The sequence below is a fragment of the Cinclus cinclus genome, chromosome 31 (genome assembly GCF_963662255.1).
Source record: "Cinclus cinclus chromosome 31, bCinCin1.1, whole genome shotgun sequence".
NCBI classification, from domain to species: domain Eukaryota; kingdom Metazoa; phylum Chordata; class Aves; order Passeriformes; family Cinclidae; genus Cinclus; species Cinclus cinclus.
This window is the reverse complement of record NC_085076.1, coordinates 1,646,262-1,663,391: the sequence shown is the minus strand read 5'-3', so window position 1 is coordinate 1,663,391 and position 17,130 is coordinate 1,646,262. Positions and strand designations below refer to the sequence as shown.

General features: G+C 60.2%; 1 protein-coding gene across 1 annotated transcript; it reads right to left on the bottom strand.

The window, feature by feature from the left end:
• Positions 1 to 1,598: 1,598 nt before the first annotated feature.
• On the bottom strand, positions 1,599 to 16,208 carry ARHGAP30 (Rho GTPase activating protein 30). The gene is made up of 13 exons (XM_062511243.1): positions 16,182 to 16,208; positions 15,154 to 15,403; positions 13,671 to 13,773; positions 11,102 to 11,246; positions 10,927 to 11,009; positions 10,735 to 10,842; positions 8,546 to 8,718; positions 7,897 to 8,047; positions 7,278 to 7,378; positions 7,115 to 7,189; positions 5,029 to 5,418; positions 4,186 to 4,580; positions 1,599 to 3,338 (listed from the first exon to the last, which is right to left on the bottom strand). The coding sequence occupies exons 1-13, from the start codon at positions 16,206 to 16,208 to the stop codon at positions 1,599 to 1,601; spliced, it is 3,741 nt and encodes a 1,246-aa protein (XP_062367227.1).
• Between the last annotated feature and the right edge of the window lie 922 nt (positions 16,209 to 17,130).

Below are 17,130 nucleotides of genomic sequence, written 5' to 3'. Positions count from 1 at the left end.
CCATTGTCCCTCTGTCCCCATGTCCCCCTTTCCCCCTTTCCCAATGTCCCCAATGTCCCCACATCCCAATTTCCCATGTCCCCATTGTCCCACTGTCCCCAATGTCCCACTGTCCCCATTGTCCCACTGTCCCCAATGTCCCCCTTTCCCAATGTCCCACTGTCCCCATGCTCTTTATCCCCAGTGCTCCCCTGTCCCAAAGTCCCCAAATGTCCCCAGATATGTCAACATTTCCATTAAAAAATCATTTTTGGTGTTCCATCTTTGTCACTTTCCAGCTCCAACATCCAGGAAAAATCCAATTCTTGGCCTCATTAACGGTGAGTTGTTAATTACGTGTAAGTTATACCATAATATGCAATAATTTAAAATAGTATTTATGTTATTTGTATGTAGATCTATAATAATATGCCTTTGTATTTTATGTGGTTGCTATGCATGGTATTCAAATTGTGTATTTGCATACATATGCATCTAATGCTACTACTTAAAAATAATCTCTTAATTTAAAAAGAAAAATAAAATATTTGTGTGGTTTTGAGTTGGATTTGGCAGCCCCACTCCCAAATAAAAAGTAAAAAGTTGTAGAAACTATAGGATGTAATTAGCAGATAATTATTTGTAGTGTTATATGGTGTTACTGTGAATGATATGTGCATTATTTAAATAATATTATATATTATTGTAAATCTTATTTGTATTATCTATATATTAAACATGCAGTATTTTGTATGTAGTATTTATGTCGTTATACCCAGCTGTCCTAAGTAACTCTGTGTATTTTAATTTTAAAATATATTTCATATGGAAATTATAGATAATAGGAAGTTTTTATAGCCTCGGGGAAGAATCTGTAGGAACCAAAGTGTGAAATTAAAAGAGTTTTGGCAGTTGGGGCTCCATTTGTGGAAAAGCAGCTGTAATAAAAATAAAGAAAGAAACTGATAATATAATAAAATTGAATTAATTGAATTGAAAGTAAATAAATATAGTAAAATGAAATAAAGTGAAATAGAATAAAATTAAAAGAAATTTTGAAATATAAAAAGAAAAGAAAATAGAAGAAAATAGAGTGAAATAAAATAAAACCAGAATAAATTGAAATTAAAAAATTAAATCAGCACAAAATAAAGGGAGTGACATTAAGACATGAAATAAAATAGAATGAAATGGAGTAAAATTTAAAAATTGAAATGAAGTTAGCGGATATTCAATAAAACAAAACAAATCAATAAATAAAATATTTTTTAAAATTAAAATCGTTTTAAAACGTAAATAACATTTTTAAATAAACTTAAACTTAAAAAACTTAAACCTAAAAAAAAATAAAATTTAAAAAGTAAAAATTAAAAAATCAAATGGAATGAACATAAAATGTAATGAAATAAAACAAAATAAAGTAAAATAAACATATAAATAAAGTCAATACAATATAATTTAATGTAATATAAATATCTAAATAAAGTATATAAATAAACACCAACAACCAAGCAGCATCTCTCACACTGAATTGCCACCTTAATTATTTTTATTTTTTATATATATATATATATATATATATTTATTTCTTTTTAATTTTCTCATCACTTTATCATCATTTATTTGCACTCTGCTCTGGGGGGGCCCTGCCTGTGCTCAGTCCGGGGGGGATTTGGGGGGTCACGGGGGAGTCCAAGGTGGATTTGGGGGGCTCCAAGGTGGATTTGGGGGGGTCCCAGGGGGATTTGGGGAGTCCTGAGGGGTCCCTGCAGGGTTTGGGCAAAGTGGGGTTTGGGGGGCACCACGGGCACGGCCCGGGCCAGCAACACCTGCGCCCCCAAAATGGGGAGGGGGCGGCGGCAGCTGCGGGGGGGCTCGGCCTCGATCAGCTCCAGAGATTTGGGGGGGTCCCAGGATTTGGGGGGCTCGGCCCCGATCAGCTCCAGAGATTTGGGGGGGTCCCAGGATTTGGGGGGCTCGGCCTCGATCAGCTCCAGAGATTTGGGGGGGTCCCAGGATTTGGGGGGCTCGGCCTGGATCAGCCCCAGGGATTTGGGGCGTCCATCCCAAATTGGTTTTGGGGATCCAGGGGGGTCCCGTGACTGGGGGGCGTCATCCTGGAACACGTTCAGGGGTCTGGGGGGCTCTGGGAATCTGGGGGGCTCATCTTGGATCGGCTCCAGGGATTTGGGGGGCTCTGGGGGCCAGGGGGATTTATCCTGGATCAGTCCCGGGGGTTTGGGGGTCTCCAGGGATTTGGGGGGCTCAGCGTGGATCGCCTCCGGGATTTTGGGGGTCTCCAGGGATTTGGGGGGCTCAGCGTGGATCGCCTCCGGGATTTTGGGGGTCTCCAGGAGTTTGGGGGGCTCAGCGTGGATCGCCTCCGGGATTTTGGGGGTCTCCAGGGATTTGGGGGGCTCAGCGTGGATCGCCTCCGGGATTTTGGGGGTCTCCAGGGATTTGGGGGGCTCAGCGTGGATCGCCTCCGGGATTTTGGGGGTCTCCAGGGATTTGGGGGGCTCAGCGTGGATCGCCTCCGGGATTTTGGGGGTCTCCAGGGATTTGGGGGGCTCAGCGTGGATTGCCTCTGGGATTTTGGGAGGCTCATCCTGGATCAGCTTTGGGGGTCTCGGGGACTCATCTTGGATCAGCCCCACTGCTCTGGGGGGCTCTGAGGGCCTGGGGGTCTCCATGTTTTGGGGGGGCTCATCCTGTGTCAGCTCCAGGATTTTGGGGGGAGCTCCAGGGGCCGAGGCAAGGGGAGAGGGAGAGGTCGGGGCGATCCCAGGGGTGACATCGGCCCCTTCTGGGACCACCCCGGGAACAGGGGCCTCGGGGGGCTCCCGGGGGGGCTCTGCCAGGGATGGGGCTGGAGGAGACCCCACTAAATCCTGGGGACCCCCTTCCCCCGGGATGAGGGGCTGGGATCCATCTCTGTCTGCTCCCCCATTCCCAGTGGGACCCCCCACCCCAGTCCTGGGACTGGAATCTCCCTCTGCAGCCCCCTCCCCTCCACCCCCTTCCCCATGGGGGTCCCCCAATCCCGGATCATCCTTTTCCAGGGGCTTTTGGGCCAGAATTTCTGGGATTTCGGGGGTCTCTGGGATCTCCAGGGCTTTTGGGATCTTTGGGGTTTCTGGGATCTCTGGAATCTCCAGGGCTGTCCCCTCGCCCGGGGGTCCCTCGAGGGTGTCCGGGGCAGCCCCCAGCGGGCTGAGCTCGTCATCAGCGCTCAGGAAGATTTCATCGGGGTCAGAGTCGGGGTCGGAGGCGCCGGGGGCCAGGAAGAACATGTCCTGCTCCGTGCACTCCTCGATGGACAGGTAACTGTCCGGCTGCTCCGGCCAGCACTCACCTGGCTGGGGGTGGGGGGACAGGGATGGGACCCCCGGGCACAGCCGCGACCCCGCGGGTGGATGTCACTGTGTCCCCCCTGTCCATCCCGTCCCGTCCCATTGATCCCATCCCACTGATCCCATTCCATCCCACCCCATTGATCCCATCCCATCCCACCCCACTGATCCCATCCCACTGATCCCATCCTGTCCCGTCCCATTGATCCCATCCCACTGATCCCATCCCGTCCTGTCCCATTGATCCCATCCCACTGATCCCATCCCAACCCATCCCATTATCCCATCCCATCCCATCCCACCCCATTGATCCCATCCCACTGATCCCATCCCATCCCACCCCATTGATCCCATCCCACTGATCCCATCCCATCCCACCCCATTGATCCCATCCCACTGATCCCATCCCGTCCCGTCCCATTGATCCCATCCCATTATCCCATCCCATCCCATCCCACCCCATTGATCCCATCCCACTGATCCCATCCCGTCCCGTCCCATTGATCCCATCCCACTGATCCCATCCCGTCCTGTCCCATTGATCCCATCCCACTGATCCCGTCCCGTCCCACCCCATTGATCCCATCCCACTGATCCCATCCCAACCCATCCCATTATCCCATCCCATCCCATCCCGTCCCATTGATCCCATCCCACTGATCCCATCCCGTCCCATCCCATTGATCCCATCCCACTGATCCCATCCCATCCCACCCCATTGATCCCATCCCACTGATCCCATCCCGTCCCGTCCCATTGATCCCATCCCACTGATCCCATCCCATCCCATCCCATCCCATCCCATCCCATCCCATCCCATCCCATCCCATCCCATCCCATCCCATCCTCCCACTTTCACTGGTCCCACCCCGTTCCCCAAATCCCGGGAATGCCGCCAGGTGCTCACGTTCATGAACCCACTCTCCATCCCCTCCTCCACGACGGGGAGCCCTTCTTCGATCCCGAGGATCCCATCCTCGACTCCAAAGATCTCATCTTCCATCCCGGGGATCCCATCTTCCATTCCGATGATCCCATGTTCGATGCCGGGGATCCCATCCACGATTCCAAAGGTCTCATCTTCCATCCCGGGTGTCCTATCCTCGATCGCGGGTGTCCCATTCCCGATCCCGGGGCTCCGCGCCGCCGCCTCCGTGTCCCCTCCGCTCTCCAGCCACGTCTCGTGGCAGTCCAGGAAGGCGAAGGAATCGCGGAGCTCCAGGGAGAGCCGCGTCTGCTCCGCATCCCCTGCCGAGAAAACCGGGAGCGCTCCATACCGGGATCCCACTCCATCCCGGGGTCTCCCCGATTCCGGTGTAATCCTAATCCCAATGTTCCCCCGAACCTCGTGTTCTTCCGATCCCGGTGATCCCTCAATCTCAGTGTCCCCTCTATCCCGTTATCCTCCTGATGCCGGCATCCCTCTGATCCCGGTATTCCCCCAACCCTGGTGTCCCTCTGATCCCGTTTTTCCGCCGATCCCGTTGATTCCTTTAATCTTGGTGTCCCCCCGATCCAGGTGTGCCTCTGACCTCAGTGTCTCCCCGAACCCCGTATTTCCCCCATCCCAGTGTTTCTGCCATTCCAGTGTCCCTCTGATCCCGGTGTCCCCCCGATCCCGGTGTCACCCCGTCCCGGTGTCCCTCTGATCCCGCTATCCCCCGGCTCCCGCGGGGGCCCCACCGCGGGGTCTCACCGGAGCAGGGCCGGGGGTCCCGGGAGGGCTCGGGGGCGCTGCCGGGGGGCTGTTCCCGCTCCAGCGCGGGGCACGGGAGCCCTCGGGTCAGGCGGGACAGGTTGGAGGTGATGTGGAAAGGGACGGTGACCGAGAAGGGGCCCGAGATGTGGACCCCAGCGCATTTCTCGGCGCGGGAGCGACCGCAGACCCCCGGCCCCTCCCGGGGGGCTTTGGGGCTGGTGGGCTCCGACTGGGTGCTGCTCTCGGCCGCCGCTTCCAGGGCCTCCTCCAGGCTCTCGTCCAGCTCCGGGGGCGATTCCGGGAGCGCGGGAGTGGTGTCCGAGCTGTGCTGGCGCTGCGGCCGCAGCTTCACCGACAGCTTCGGGAGCAGCCGGGCGGCGTCTGGGCCTGCGGAGAGGGTATTGGGGGATCCCGGGGTATTGGGGGATTCCGGGGTATTGGGGGATTCCGGGGTATTGGGGGATACCAGGGGAAGGGAGGGATCCCAGGGCACGGGGGGATCTGGGCTGCAGGGGGGTCCTGGGATATGGGGGAGATTCTGGGGTCCAAGGGGAATCCCAAGGTCCAGGGGAAGGGTCAGGGTCAGGAGGGGATCCCAGGATCCAGAGGGCAAGGTCAGGGTCCCTGTGGGATCCCACTGATCCCATCCCCATTCCCATCCCGTCCTGTCCCTACTCCACTTCCCCCATTCCTGCCCTGGCCCAAAGATCCCACCTCGGGGTCACAGGGACAATCCCAAGGGATGGGACAGTCCCTTCCTGGGGTCGGGGACAATCCCAGGGGTCACAGGGACAATCCCAGGGGTCAGGGACAATCCCAGTGGTCAGAGGGACAATCCCGGGGGTCACAGGGACAATCCCAGGGGTCACAGGGACAATCCCGGGGGTCACAGGGACAATCCCGGGGGTCAGGGACAATCCCAGGGGTCACAGGGACAATCCCAGGAGTTGGAGGGACAATCCCAGGGGTCAGGGACAATCCCAGGGGTCACAGGGACAATCCCAGGGGTCAGAGGGACACCGGGGGGTCACAGGGACAATCCCGGGGGTCACAGGGACAATCCCAGGGGTCACAGGGACAATCCCAGGGGTCAGAGGGACACCGGGGGGTCACAGGGACAATCCCAGGGGTCAGGGACAATCCCAGGGGTCAGGGACAATCCCGGGGGTCACAGGGACAATCCCAGGGGTCAGGGACAATCCCAGGGGTCAGAGAGACAATCCCGGGGGTCAGAGGGACAATCCCAGGGGTCAGGGACAATCCCAGGGGTCACAGGGACAATCCCAGGGGTCACAGGGACAATCCCGGGGGTCACAGGGACAATCCCGGGGGTCAGGGACAATCCCAGGGGTCACAGGGACAATCCCAGGAGTTGGAGGGACAATCCCAGGGGTCAGGGACAATCCCAGGGGTCACAGGGACAATCCCAGGGGTCAGAGGGACACCGGGGGGTCACAGGGACAATCCCGGGGGTCACAGGGACAATCCCAGGGGTCAGAGGGACACCGGGGGGTCACAGGGACAATCCCAGGGGTCAGGGACAATCCCAGGGGTCAGGGACAATCCCGGGGGTCACAGGGACAATCCCAGGGGTCAGGGACAATCCCAGGGGTCAGAGAGACAATCCCGGGGGTCAGAGGGACAATCCCAGGGGTCAGAGGGACAATCCCGGGGGTCACAGGGACAATCCCAGGGGTCAGGGACAATCCCAGGGGTCAGAGAGACAATCCCGGGGGTCAGAGGGACAATCCCGGGGGTCACAGGGACAATCCCAGGGGTCAGGGACAGTCCCAGGGGGTCACAGGGACAATCCCAGGGGTCAGGGACAATCCCAGGGGTCAGAGGGACAATCCCAGGGGTCAGAGGGACAATCCCGGGGGTCAGGGACAATCCCGGGGGTCAGGGACAATCCCAGGGGTCAGAGGGACAATCCCGGGGGTCACAGGGACAATCCCAGGGGTCACAGGGACAATCCCGGGGGTCACAGGGACAATCCCGGGGGTCACAGGGACAATCCCGGGGGTCACAGGGACAATCCCAGGGGTCACAGGGACAATCCCGGGGGTCGGAGGGTCTCTCTTACCGGGGTGTCCGGAGGGGCCGGAGCTGAGCGAGTCCATGCTCTTGGCTGGCCGCAGAGTGACCTTCCCACACTTGTCTGGGAATGGAGGGTGACAAGGGCATTGGGGGGGATTTGGGGACAACCCCCTGCCCCCAAAATCCATGGGATCCCCCCAAATTCCCACCTTTCTCCTCTCCCTTCCCCAGCTTCCGCTTGGCCTCGTGCCCGGAGCGGCCCAGGTTGAAGATGGATCTCCACTTCTTGGTCTTGAGGGAGCCCTTGCTCCTGTGGGGACACCTGGGATACACCTAGGCACACCTGGGGACACCTGGATACACCTGGGAACACCTGGGGAAACTGGGGTACCCCTGGGCACACCTGGGGACACTGGCAGTACACCTGGGCGCAGCTGAGGGACACCTGGGGGCACCTGGGATACAACGGGGGACATTTGGATACACATGGAGGAACCTGGGAACACCTGGGAACAACTAAGGGCACCTGGCAGACACCCAAACACATCTTGGGGCACCTGCAGACACCTGGGATACACCTGAACACATCTGAGGGCAGCTGGACGCACCTTGGGTGACATCGGATACACTTGGGGACACCTGGAATTCACCTGGGCACACCTGAGAGACACCTGAACACACCTGGGGGCACCTGAGCACAACTGGGGGAGACACCTGGACCACAGTGAGTTTGGGACCACCTGAGCCAGGTGGATTTGGAGGACCCTGGGAGTCCCGGGGTGGGGCGGGGGTGTCACCTGTCCCCATGCCCAGGTGGCCCGGCCGTACCTGTGCTCGCCGAGCTCGATGATGGTGTGGTAGGGCCTCATCGGGGGGGGGCCGTCCCCCTGGCTCAGCACGGCCGGGACGTGCAGGGGGGAGACACCCCCGGGCAGGAGCAGGGAGCGACGGGCAGAGTCCGCACCTGGCACCCCAAAATGTGACAGGGTCACCTCAGTGTGACGGTGTCACCTCAGTGTCCCCAACCTGGGAGCAGGGAGTGACAGGGTCACTCCCCACCTGGCACCCCCAAAAAGGGTTGTCCATGTTCCCCCCCCCCCCCCAGGTCAAGGAATTTCAGGGGGGATTCCCCACCTGGAGACCCCCAAACTGGGGTGCCAATGTCCCTCTGGGACCCCCAGTGTCCCCTCGGGAAGGATCAGGGAATGTTAGAGGGAGTCCCCAATTGGGGACCCCAAAAAAGGAGTGTGTGCCCCCTGGGAGCCCCAATGTCCCCTTGGGACCCCCATCCAGGATCAGGGAATGTCAGAGAGGATTTCCCACCTGGAGATCCCCAAATTGGGGCGTCAGTGTTCCCCCCAGGATCAGGGAATGATGGGGTGGATTCCCCACCTGGAGACCCCCCAAAAAGGGGTGTCCGTGCCCCCCAAGGATCAGGGGGATTTCAGGGATGAAGTCCCCACCTGGAGTGCCCCATCCCGGGGTGTCGGTGTCCCCCGAGCCCCGCGCTGTCCCCCCGTACCTGGGAGTGGCGCGTCCCCGAAGAGCTGCTCCACGTGGGTGAGGATGAACTCCACCACGATGGATTGCACCCGCACCTCCATGAACGCCGCCGTGCCATTGAACCCCGCCGCCTCGATGTCCCTCGAGCTGGGGGACAGCGGGGACACCTCGGGGTGAGGGGACAGCGGGGACACCTTGGGGGATGGGGACAGTGGGGACACCTCGGGGTGAGGGGACAGTGAGGACACTTTGGGGTGAGGGGACAGCGGGGACACCTTGGGGAATGGGGACAGTGGGGACACCTCGGGGTGAGGGGACAGCGGGGACACCTTGGGGAATGGGGACAGTGGGGACACCTCGGGCTGAGGGGACAGTGGGGACACCTCGGGGAATGGGGACAGCGGGGACACCTTGGGGAATGGGGACAGTGGGGACACCTCGGGCTGAGGGGACAGTGGGGACACCTCGGGGAATGGGGACAGCGGGGACACCTTGGGGAATGGGGACAGTGGGGACACCTCGGGCTGAGGGGACAGTGGGGACACCTCGGGGAATGGGGACAGCGGGGACACCTCGGGGAATGGGGACAGCGGGGACACCTTGGGGAATGGGGACAGTGGGGACACCTCGGGGTGAGGGGATAGCGGGGACACCTTGGGGAATGGGGACAGTGGGGACACTTTGGGGTGAGGGGACAGCGGGGACACCTCGGGGTGAGGGGACAGCAGGGACATCTCAGGGTGAGGGGACAGTGGGGTCACCTTAGGGCGAGGGGAAACACGGGGTCACCTTGGGGAATGGGGGGATATTGGGGTGGTGGGGATGGGGGGGAACGTGGACGGGGATGGGACAGGGATGATAGGGACAGGTGTTGGGACAGGGGAATGGGATCAGAGCAATGATGGGGACAGGGATTGGGACAGGGATGGTGGGATGGGAGAATGGGTTCAAGGGTGGGGACAGGAATGGGATCGGAGCGATGATGGGGGCAGGGGAATGGCAGCGACAAGGAGGAGAGTGGGGACATTTGGGCAGTGGTGACAAGTTTGGCAGGGACAACAGAATGGGATCAGAGGGATGGCAGGGACAGAGATGCTGGGGACAGTGGGGTGACAGTGACAGTGAGATGGCTGGGACAGGAGCTGGCAGGGACAAGGGAATGGGGTCAGGGGGATGCTGGGGACAGTGGGGTGGCAGAGGCAGGGGATGATGGTGCTGGGGACAGCAGGGACAGGGATGGCAGGGACAGGACTGAGGGTGGCAGGGCTGTTGGTGACAGGGCTCGGTGTGACGGGGCTCAGTGTGGCAGGGCTCAGGGTGACAGAGCTGAGGGTGACAGCTGAGGGTGACAGAGCTGAGGGTGACAGAGCTGAAGGTGACAGAGCTGAAGGTGACAGGGCTGAGGGTGACAGAGCTGAGGGTGACAGGGCTGAAGGTGACAGAGCTCAGTGTGGCAGGGCTCAGGGTGACAGAGCTGAGGGTGGCAGGGCTGAGGGTGACAGAGCTGAGGGTGACAGAGCTGAAGGTGACAGAGCTGAAGGTGACAGGGCTGAGGGTGACAGAGCTGAGGGTGACAGGGCTGAAGGTGACAGAGCTGAAGGTGACAGAGCTGAGGGTGGCAGGGCTGAGGGTGACAGAGCTGAGGGTGACAGAGCTGAAGGTGACAGAGCTGAAGGTGACAGGGCTGAGGGTGACAGAGCTGAGGGTGGCAGGGCTGAAGGTGACAGAGCTCAGTGTGGCAGGGCTCAGGGTGACAGAGCTGAGGGTGACAGCTGAGGGTGACAGGGCTGAAGGTGACAGAGCTGAAGGTGACAGAGCTGAGGGTGGCAGGGCTGAGGGTGACAGAGCTGAGGGTGACAGAGCTGAAGGTGACAGAGCTGAAGGTGACAGGGCTGAGGGTGACAGAGCTGAGGGTGGCAGGGCTGAAGGTGACAGAGCTCAGTGTGGCAGGGCTCAGGGTGACAGAGCTGAAGGTGACAGAGCTGAAGGTGACAGAGCTGAAGGTGACAGGGCTGAGGGTGACAGAGCTGAGGGTGACAGGGCTCAGGGTGACAGAGCTCAGTGTGGCAGGGCTCAGGGTGACAGAGCTCAGGGTGACAGGGCTCAGTGTGACGGGGCTGGCAGTGCCAGCCGGCGGGGACAGGTGACAAGGTGGCAGCTCACCGCAGCAGGTTGGGGGCCCACACGATGGCCAGGTTCCGCGCGTGCATGTTGGTGCGGCCGCTGTGCGCGGCCATGCGCAGCAGGTGCCTCATCAGGAACTCCAGCGTCCTGCGACAGCGGCGACACCTCAGCCACCGCCACCCGCCGAGGGGACACCGCCGGGGCCTCGGGCGTGTCCCCACCCCCCTTCACCTGTAGTGAGGCTCCGGCAGCTCCTTCAGCACCTCCTTGATCTTCACCAGCCGAGCCTCCTCCATCTGGATGGCCACGGCGTCCTGCGGGGACAGCGCGGGGACGGCACGGTGACACGGCCACCCGCTGCGCTGGGGACGCTTTGGGGACATTTGGGGACCCCGTGGGGACTCACGGCGAACTTGTCGTAGAGCTGGTAGGTGAGCAGGGGGTTGGGCAGCTCGCGGCAGTAAGCCTTGCACAGGGAGCTGACACAGTGAACGTCCTGCAGGTAAACGTCCCGCGACAGGTCCGGGCAGCGCTGCGCCTCGAACTCCTGCCTGGGATTGGGATTGGGATTGGGATTGGGATTGGGATTGGGATTGGGGATTGGGATTTGGGATTGGGGATTTGGGTCCGGGCAGCGCTGTGCCTCGAACTCCTGCCTGGGATTGGGGATTGGGGATTGGGGATTGGGATTTGGGATTGGGGATTTGGGTCTGGGCAGCGCTGCGCCTCGAACTCCTGCCTGGGATTGGGATTGGGGATTGGGGATTGGGGATTGGGGATTGGGGATTGGGGATTGGGGATAGGGGATTGGGGATTGGGGATTGGGATTTGGGATTGGGGATTTGGGATTGGGGATTTGGGTCTGGGCAGCGCTGCGCCTTGAACTCCTGCCTGGGATTGGGATTTGGGATTGAGGATTGGGGATTGGGGATTGAGGATTTGGGTTTGGGGATTGGGGATTGGGGATTGGGGATTAGGGACTGGGGATTTGGGATTGGGGTCCGGGCTGCACTGCTGTGCCTCGAACTCCTGCCAGGGACTGGGATTGGGATTGGGGACTGGGGACTGGGGATTGGGGATTGGGAATTGGGATTGGGGATTGGGAATTGGGATTGGGGACTGGGGACTGGGGACTGGGGACTGGGGACTGGGGATTGGGGATTGGGGATTGGGAATTGGGAATTGGGATTGGGGGCTGGGGATTGGGGATTGGGATTGGGGATTTGGGATTGGGGTCCGTGCTGTGCTGCGCCTCGAACTCCTGCCTCGGGTAGGATTGGGGACGTGAATGGAGGGGACACTGAGGTGACAGGAAAAGGGGGGAGTGGGGACAGGGGAGTGGTGGGTCAGGGGTGGCAGAGACGGGGAATGTGCCAGAGACACTGAGGATGTGGGGAATGGTGGGATAGGGGGGTCCTGGGGACAGGGGGACGCTGGGGGTGTCAGGGACACTGGGGATGTGGGGGACAGCAGCAATTCTGGGTTCCCCCAGGAACAGGGGAGAAAAGCACTCAGGGAAAGAAGCAAAAGAAGGGGAAACTGCCCCAAAACTGAGGAGAGTGAAAGAGAACAGGCAGGGAAACCCCGAAACCAATAAAGAGGGAAAAAGGGAAGGAAAGGAGCGGAGGAAGAGGGGCCGGATGGGGGAAGGGGCCGGGGGGAGGGGTCCGGCAGCTCGGCAGGGGGTGGGGGGAAGGGGAGGCTTTGGGGGGGGGGGTCCTGTGGCCCATCCCCCCTGTCACCCCGAGTCCTGTCCTATCCCTGCTTCCACCTTTTCTCATCCCTTTCCTGTCCCCTCCCTCCCTCTCAGTCCTGGCATCCTCCAGTCTCCACCCCGATCCCATTGATCCCATCCCATCGATCCCATCCCAGTGATCCCATCCTATCCCATTGATCCCATCCCATCGATCCCATCCCAGTGGTCCCATCCTATCCCATTGATCCCATCCCATCGATCCCATCCCAGTGATCCCATCCCATCCCATCGATCCCATCCCATCGATCCCATCCCATCGATCCCATCCCAGTGATCCCATCCTATCCCATTGATCCCATCCCATCGATCCCATCCCAGTGATCCCATCCCATCCCAGTGATCCCATCCCATCGATCCCATCCCAGTGATCCCATCCTATCCCACTGATCCCATCCCATCGATCCCATCCCATCGATCCCATCCCAGTGATCCCATCCTATCCCATTGATCCCATCCCATTGATCCCATCCCAGTGATCCCACCGCATTCATCCCATCCCACCCCAGCCCATCCCTATCCCGCTCTGTTCCCCATCCTGATCCCAATTCCCAACCCCATTCCCATCCCAACCTCGACCCCCCTTCATCCCTGTCCTGAGCCTGCCCTGTTCCCACCAAATCCCATCCCACCCCAATCCCTGCCCCATCCCCATCCCGATTTCTGCCCCGTCCTGATCCCTGTCTATACCCATCGCTCCCCGTCCTGATCCTGATCCCTGCCCCATGCTTTCCCCACCCCCATTCCTGCCCCGATCCCTGTCTCATTCCCATCCCCGCTCCAATTCCAGTTCCAGTTCCCATCCTGTCCCGTCCCACCCCACCCCACCCTACCCCACCCTATCCCATCCCATCCCATCCCATCCCATCCCATCCCATCCCGTCCCGTCCCGTCCCATCCCGTCCCACCCCATCCCATCCCATCCCATCCCATCCCATCCCATCCCGTCCCGTCCCGTCCCGTCCCGTCCCATCCCATCCCATCCCATCCCATCCCATCCCGTCCCGTCCCGTCCCGTCCCGTCCCATCCCATCCCATCCCATCCCATCCCACCCCGTCCCATCCCATCCCGTCCCGTCCCGTCCCGTCCCGTCCCATCCCGTCCCACCCCGTCCCATCCCATCCCATCCCGTCCCGTCCCATCCCGTCCCACCCCGTCCCATCCCATCCCATCCCATCCCATCCCGTCCCGTCCCGTCCCGTCCCGTCCCGTCCCGCTGACCGCAGCCGCTGGATGTTGGAGGACACCCCGGACAGGCGGTAGATGCCATCGACCACCCCATGCTGCTCCACGAACTCTGTGCAGCTCCGGAGCACCTGTGGCACTGCGGGACACGCACCCACCGTGATCCCACCGGGCCCAGGGATCCCAAATCCACGGGGTCCCGCTGATCCCAGATTCCACAAAGTCTGAGTGACCCCAGAACCCACAGGGTCCAAGGGATCCCAGATCCACTGGGGTGTGAGACATCCCAGAACCCCCTAGGTCTGTGGGATCCTGGATCCACTGGGGTGTGAGAGATCCCAGATACCCCCAGGCCTGAGGGATCCCAGATTCCACGAGGTCTGAGGGATTCCAGATCCCCCAAGGTCTGAGGGATCCCAGATCCCACAGGGTCTGAGTGATCCCGATCCACCAGGGTTCCACTGATCCCAGATCCTATGGACTCTGACTGAGCCCGGATCAACCAGAGCCTTGCTGATTCCAGATCTAACATGGTCCCACTGAGCCTGGATCCACCAGGGCCCCACTGATCCCGGATCACAGAGTCCCACAAAGCCCTGATCCAACAGGGCCCAGCTGATCCCAGATTCCAGATCCCAATTGATCCTGGATCCACCAGAGCCCAGATCTGACAGGGTCTGATTGATCCTGGGTCCATCAGTGCCCACCAGACCCAGCTCTGGACCCGGATCTGGCATCAACCACCTGAACCCAAACCCAGATCCCGTATCCAGCATCACCCACCTGAGCCTGGCCCTGGCCCCACCAGCACCAGGGGGATGGGGAGGACCTCGGCCAGCACCCCCGAGGTGTCCCCACAGGGTCCCTGCACTGGTCCTGGGCCACCAACTCCAGAGATGGGGCCACCAAATCCATGAGGGTGGAGCCACAGTGGGGCCATCAGCTCAAGGGGACAAGGCCACAGAGTGGCCAGCAATGAGGCCACTGATTCCCGGGGGATGGGGCCACCAAATCACCAGGGATGGGACCACCAACTCCACATTGGCATCACTGGTTCCACAGGAATGAGGCCACAAATGCCAAAGGATGGGACCACCAAATCCCCAGGGATGGAGCTACCAACTCCAGGACAGAGTCACCAAGTCCTGAAGGAGTCACCAAATCCACGGGCATGTGGCCTAAAAATCCCAAGGAACAGGGCCACCAAATCCACGGGCATGAAGCCACCAACTCCCAAGGAACAGGGCCACAAAATCCATGGGCATGAGGCTACCAAATCCCAAAGCATGGAGCCACCAACACCTCAGGCCCAACCCCCCTGAGATTGGAGCCCCACCAAGCTCCAACCCCCCCAAATCCCAGCTGAGCTTTGGTGGCCGTGGCGCTTCCTGGAGCTCCGGTGACGCAACGTGTGGCGCAAGTCCCCCTCGAGTCCCCTGTGGGGCCCCCTCCCCGCTTCCGTCGGTGGCCCCGGTGGCCCTCAGGGGTCTCGGGGGGTGGCTTGGCTGGTGGCACTCACCGTCCTGCCCCGAGCGCTGGAGATGCTCGCGGAGGTCGCAGCCGAAGATCCGCTCCCGGGAGCCGCCCTTGCGCTTCGCCCGGTGCCGGGCCTTGATCCCCAGGGACATGGGGACGGGGACACGGCCGGGGACGGCACGGGGGGACACGGCCGGGGACACGGGGGCCACGCCAGGGGGGTCCCGGCGCTGTCCCCGCGGGGGTGGCAGGAAGGCGGAGGCCGCGTTCGAGGCGCTTCCTGCTCCCCACGGCTGCGAAACCACAGCGAGGGCGGAGACGCCTGCACACACTCGTGTGCAAGGGACACGCCCTGGGGACGTGGTGACGCACGAGTGTGACAGGGACACACTGTGTGGGCACGTGAATGTGATAGGGACATGCCCATGGAACATGGGGACACATGAGTGTGCAAGGGACACACCCTGGGGACATGTGAGTGTGCAAGGGACACGCCCTGGGGATGTAGGGACACACGAGTGTGACAGGGACACATTGTGTGGACACACGAGTGTGACAGGGACATGCCCTGGGAACATGGGGACACACGAGTGTGCAATGGACACGCCCTGGGGATCTAGGGACACACGAGTGTGACAGGGACACATTGTGTGGACACACGAGTGTGACAGGGATACACTGTGTGGGCACGTGAGTGTGTTAGGGACATGACCTGGGGACATGGGGACACATGAGTGTGCAAGGGACACGCCTTGGGGACATGTGAGTGTGCAAGGGACACAGCCTGGGGACACGGGGACACACGAGTGTAACAGGGACACACCCATGGGAGGCAGGGCTGGGTGTGCGAGGTGTGGGTGTGCACACCTGTGTGTGAGGCTGGCACAGCACTTGAGCCTCACTCTCACACACCTGTGCACACCTGAGTGCGGCACAGCTCACCTGGCCTGCACACCTGTGTGAGTGCGGCACAGCTCACCTGGCCTGCACACCTGTGTGAGTGCGGCACAGCTCACCTGCCCTGCACACTCACCTGCACAGTTTCCCCCACCCTTGCCACCCCCACCTCACCTGCACCCCCAGCCCCACCCCAGCCATGCACCCTCAATGCCACCCATGTCACCTCTGTGTCACTCCCTGTCACCTCCGTGTCACCCCCTGTCACCTCCGTGCCACCCGTGTCTCCATGCCACCCACGTGTCACTGTGTCAGCTGTCACCCATGTCACCTCCATGTCTCAGTGTCACCATTGCGCCACCTGTCTCACCTCCGTGTCACCCACACGTCACCTGCGTCACCCCCATGTCTCAATGTCACCCCTGTGTCTCAATGTCCCCCCCGGTGTCTCAGTGTCACCCCTGGGTCCCCAGGCTGTCACACTCGGGCCCAGCCCCGCGGGTCGTTTATTTACAGGGTCTATACACAGCTGTACAGCCCCTCCCCCAGCCCGGGGGGGAGGGGACACGGCTGTCCCCAGTGCCACCCAGCCCGGGGAGAGGGGACACGGCTGTCCCCAGTGCCACCCAGCCTCGGAGGGGCCTGGGGACACACGGGGGCTTCTCCCCACTGGGTCCTGGGGAGTTTGGGGAGTCCTGGTGGGTCCCCAGTGTCACCATGAGTGTTCCCAGCCCGGGGGGACCAGAGCTTGTCCCCAAACCTGTGATGGCAGGGAGGTGGCACTTGGGGGACCAGAGTCCATCCCTGACCCCAAACCAGCAGGGAAGTGGCACCTGGGGACAGGAGCTTGTCCTGGGGTTTGTCCCCAGGCCTGTGATGGCAGGGAGGTGGCACTTGGGGACTGGAGAATGTCCTGGAGCTCAATGGTGTCCCCAAGCCTGTGCCAGCAGCAAGGTGACACTTGAGGACCGAAGAATGTCCTGGGGCTTGGTGGTGTCCCCAACTCCATGTGCCAGCAGGGAGGCGACACCTGGGGACCAGAGTCCATCTTGACCCTACACCAGCAGGGAGGTGACACCCAGGGACCACAGCCAGTCCTGGGACACTGTCCTTGTCCCCAGTC

What these genes read in the sequence shown, in the direction of transcription:
- ARHGAP30 (XM_062511243.1), bottom strand. Translation starts at nt 16,208, where the DNA reads ATGGCTGGGGTGGGGCTGGGGGTGCAG. An exon ending in TCCAACATCCAGCGGCTGCG is followed by an intron (nt 11,247 to 13,670) that starts GTCAGCGGGACG and finishes TCCCAATCCCAG; the next exon opens with GCAGGAGTTCGAGGCGCAGC. An exon ending in CGGCCCCTCCGGACACCCCG is followed by an intron (nt 5,419 to 7,114) that starts GTAAGAGAGACC and finishes CCCTCTCCGCAG; the next exon opens with GCCCAGACGCCGCCCGGCTG.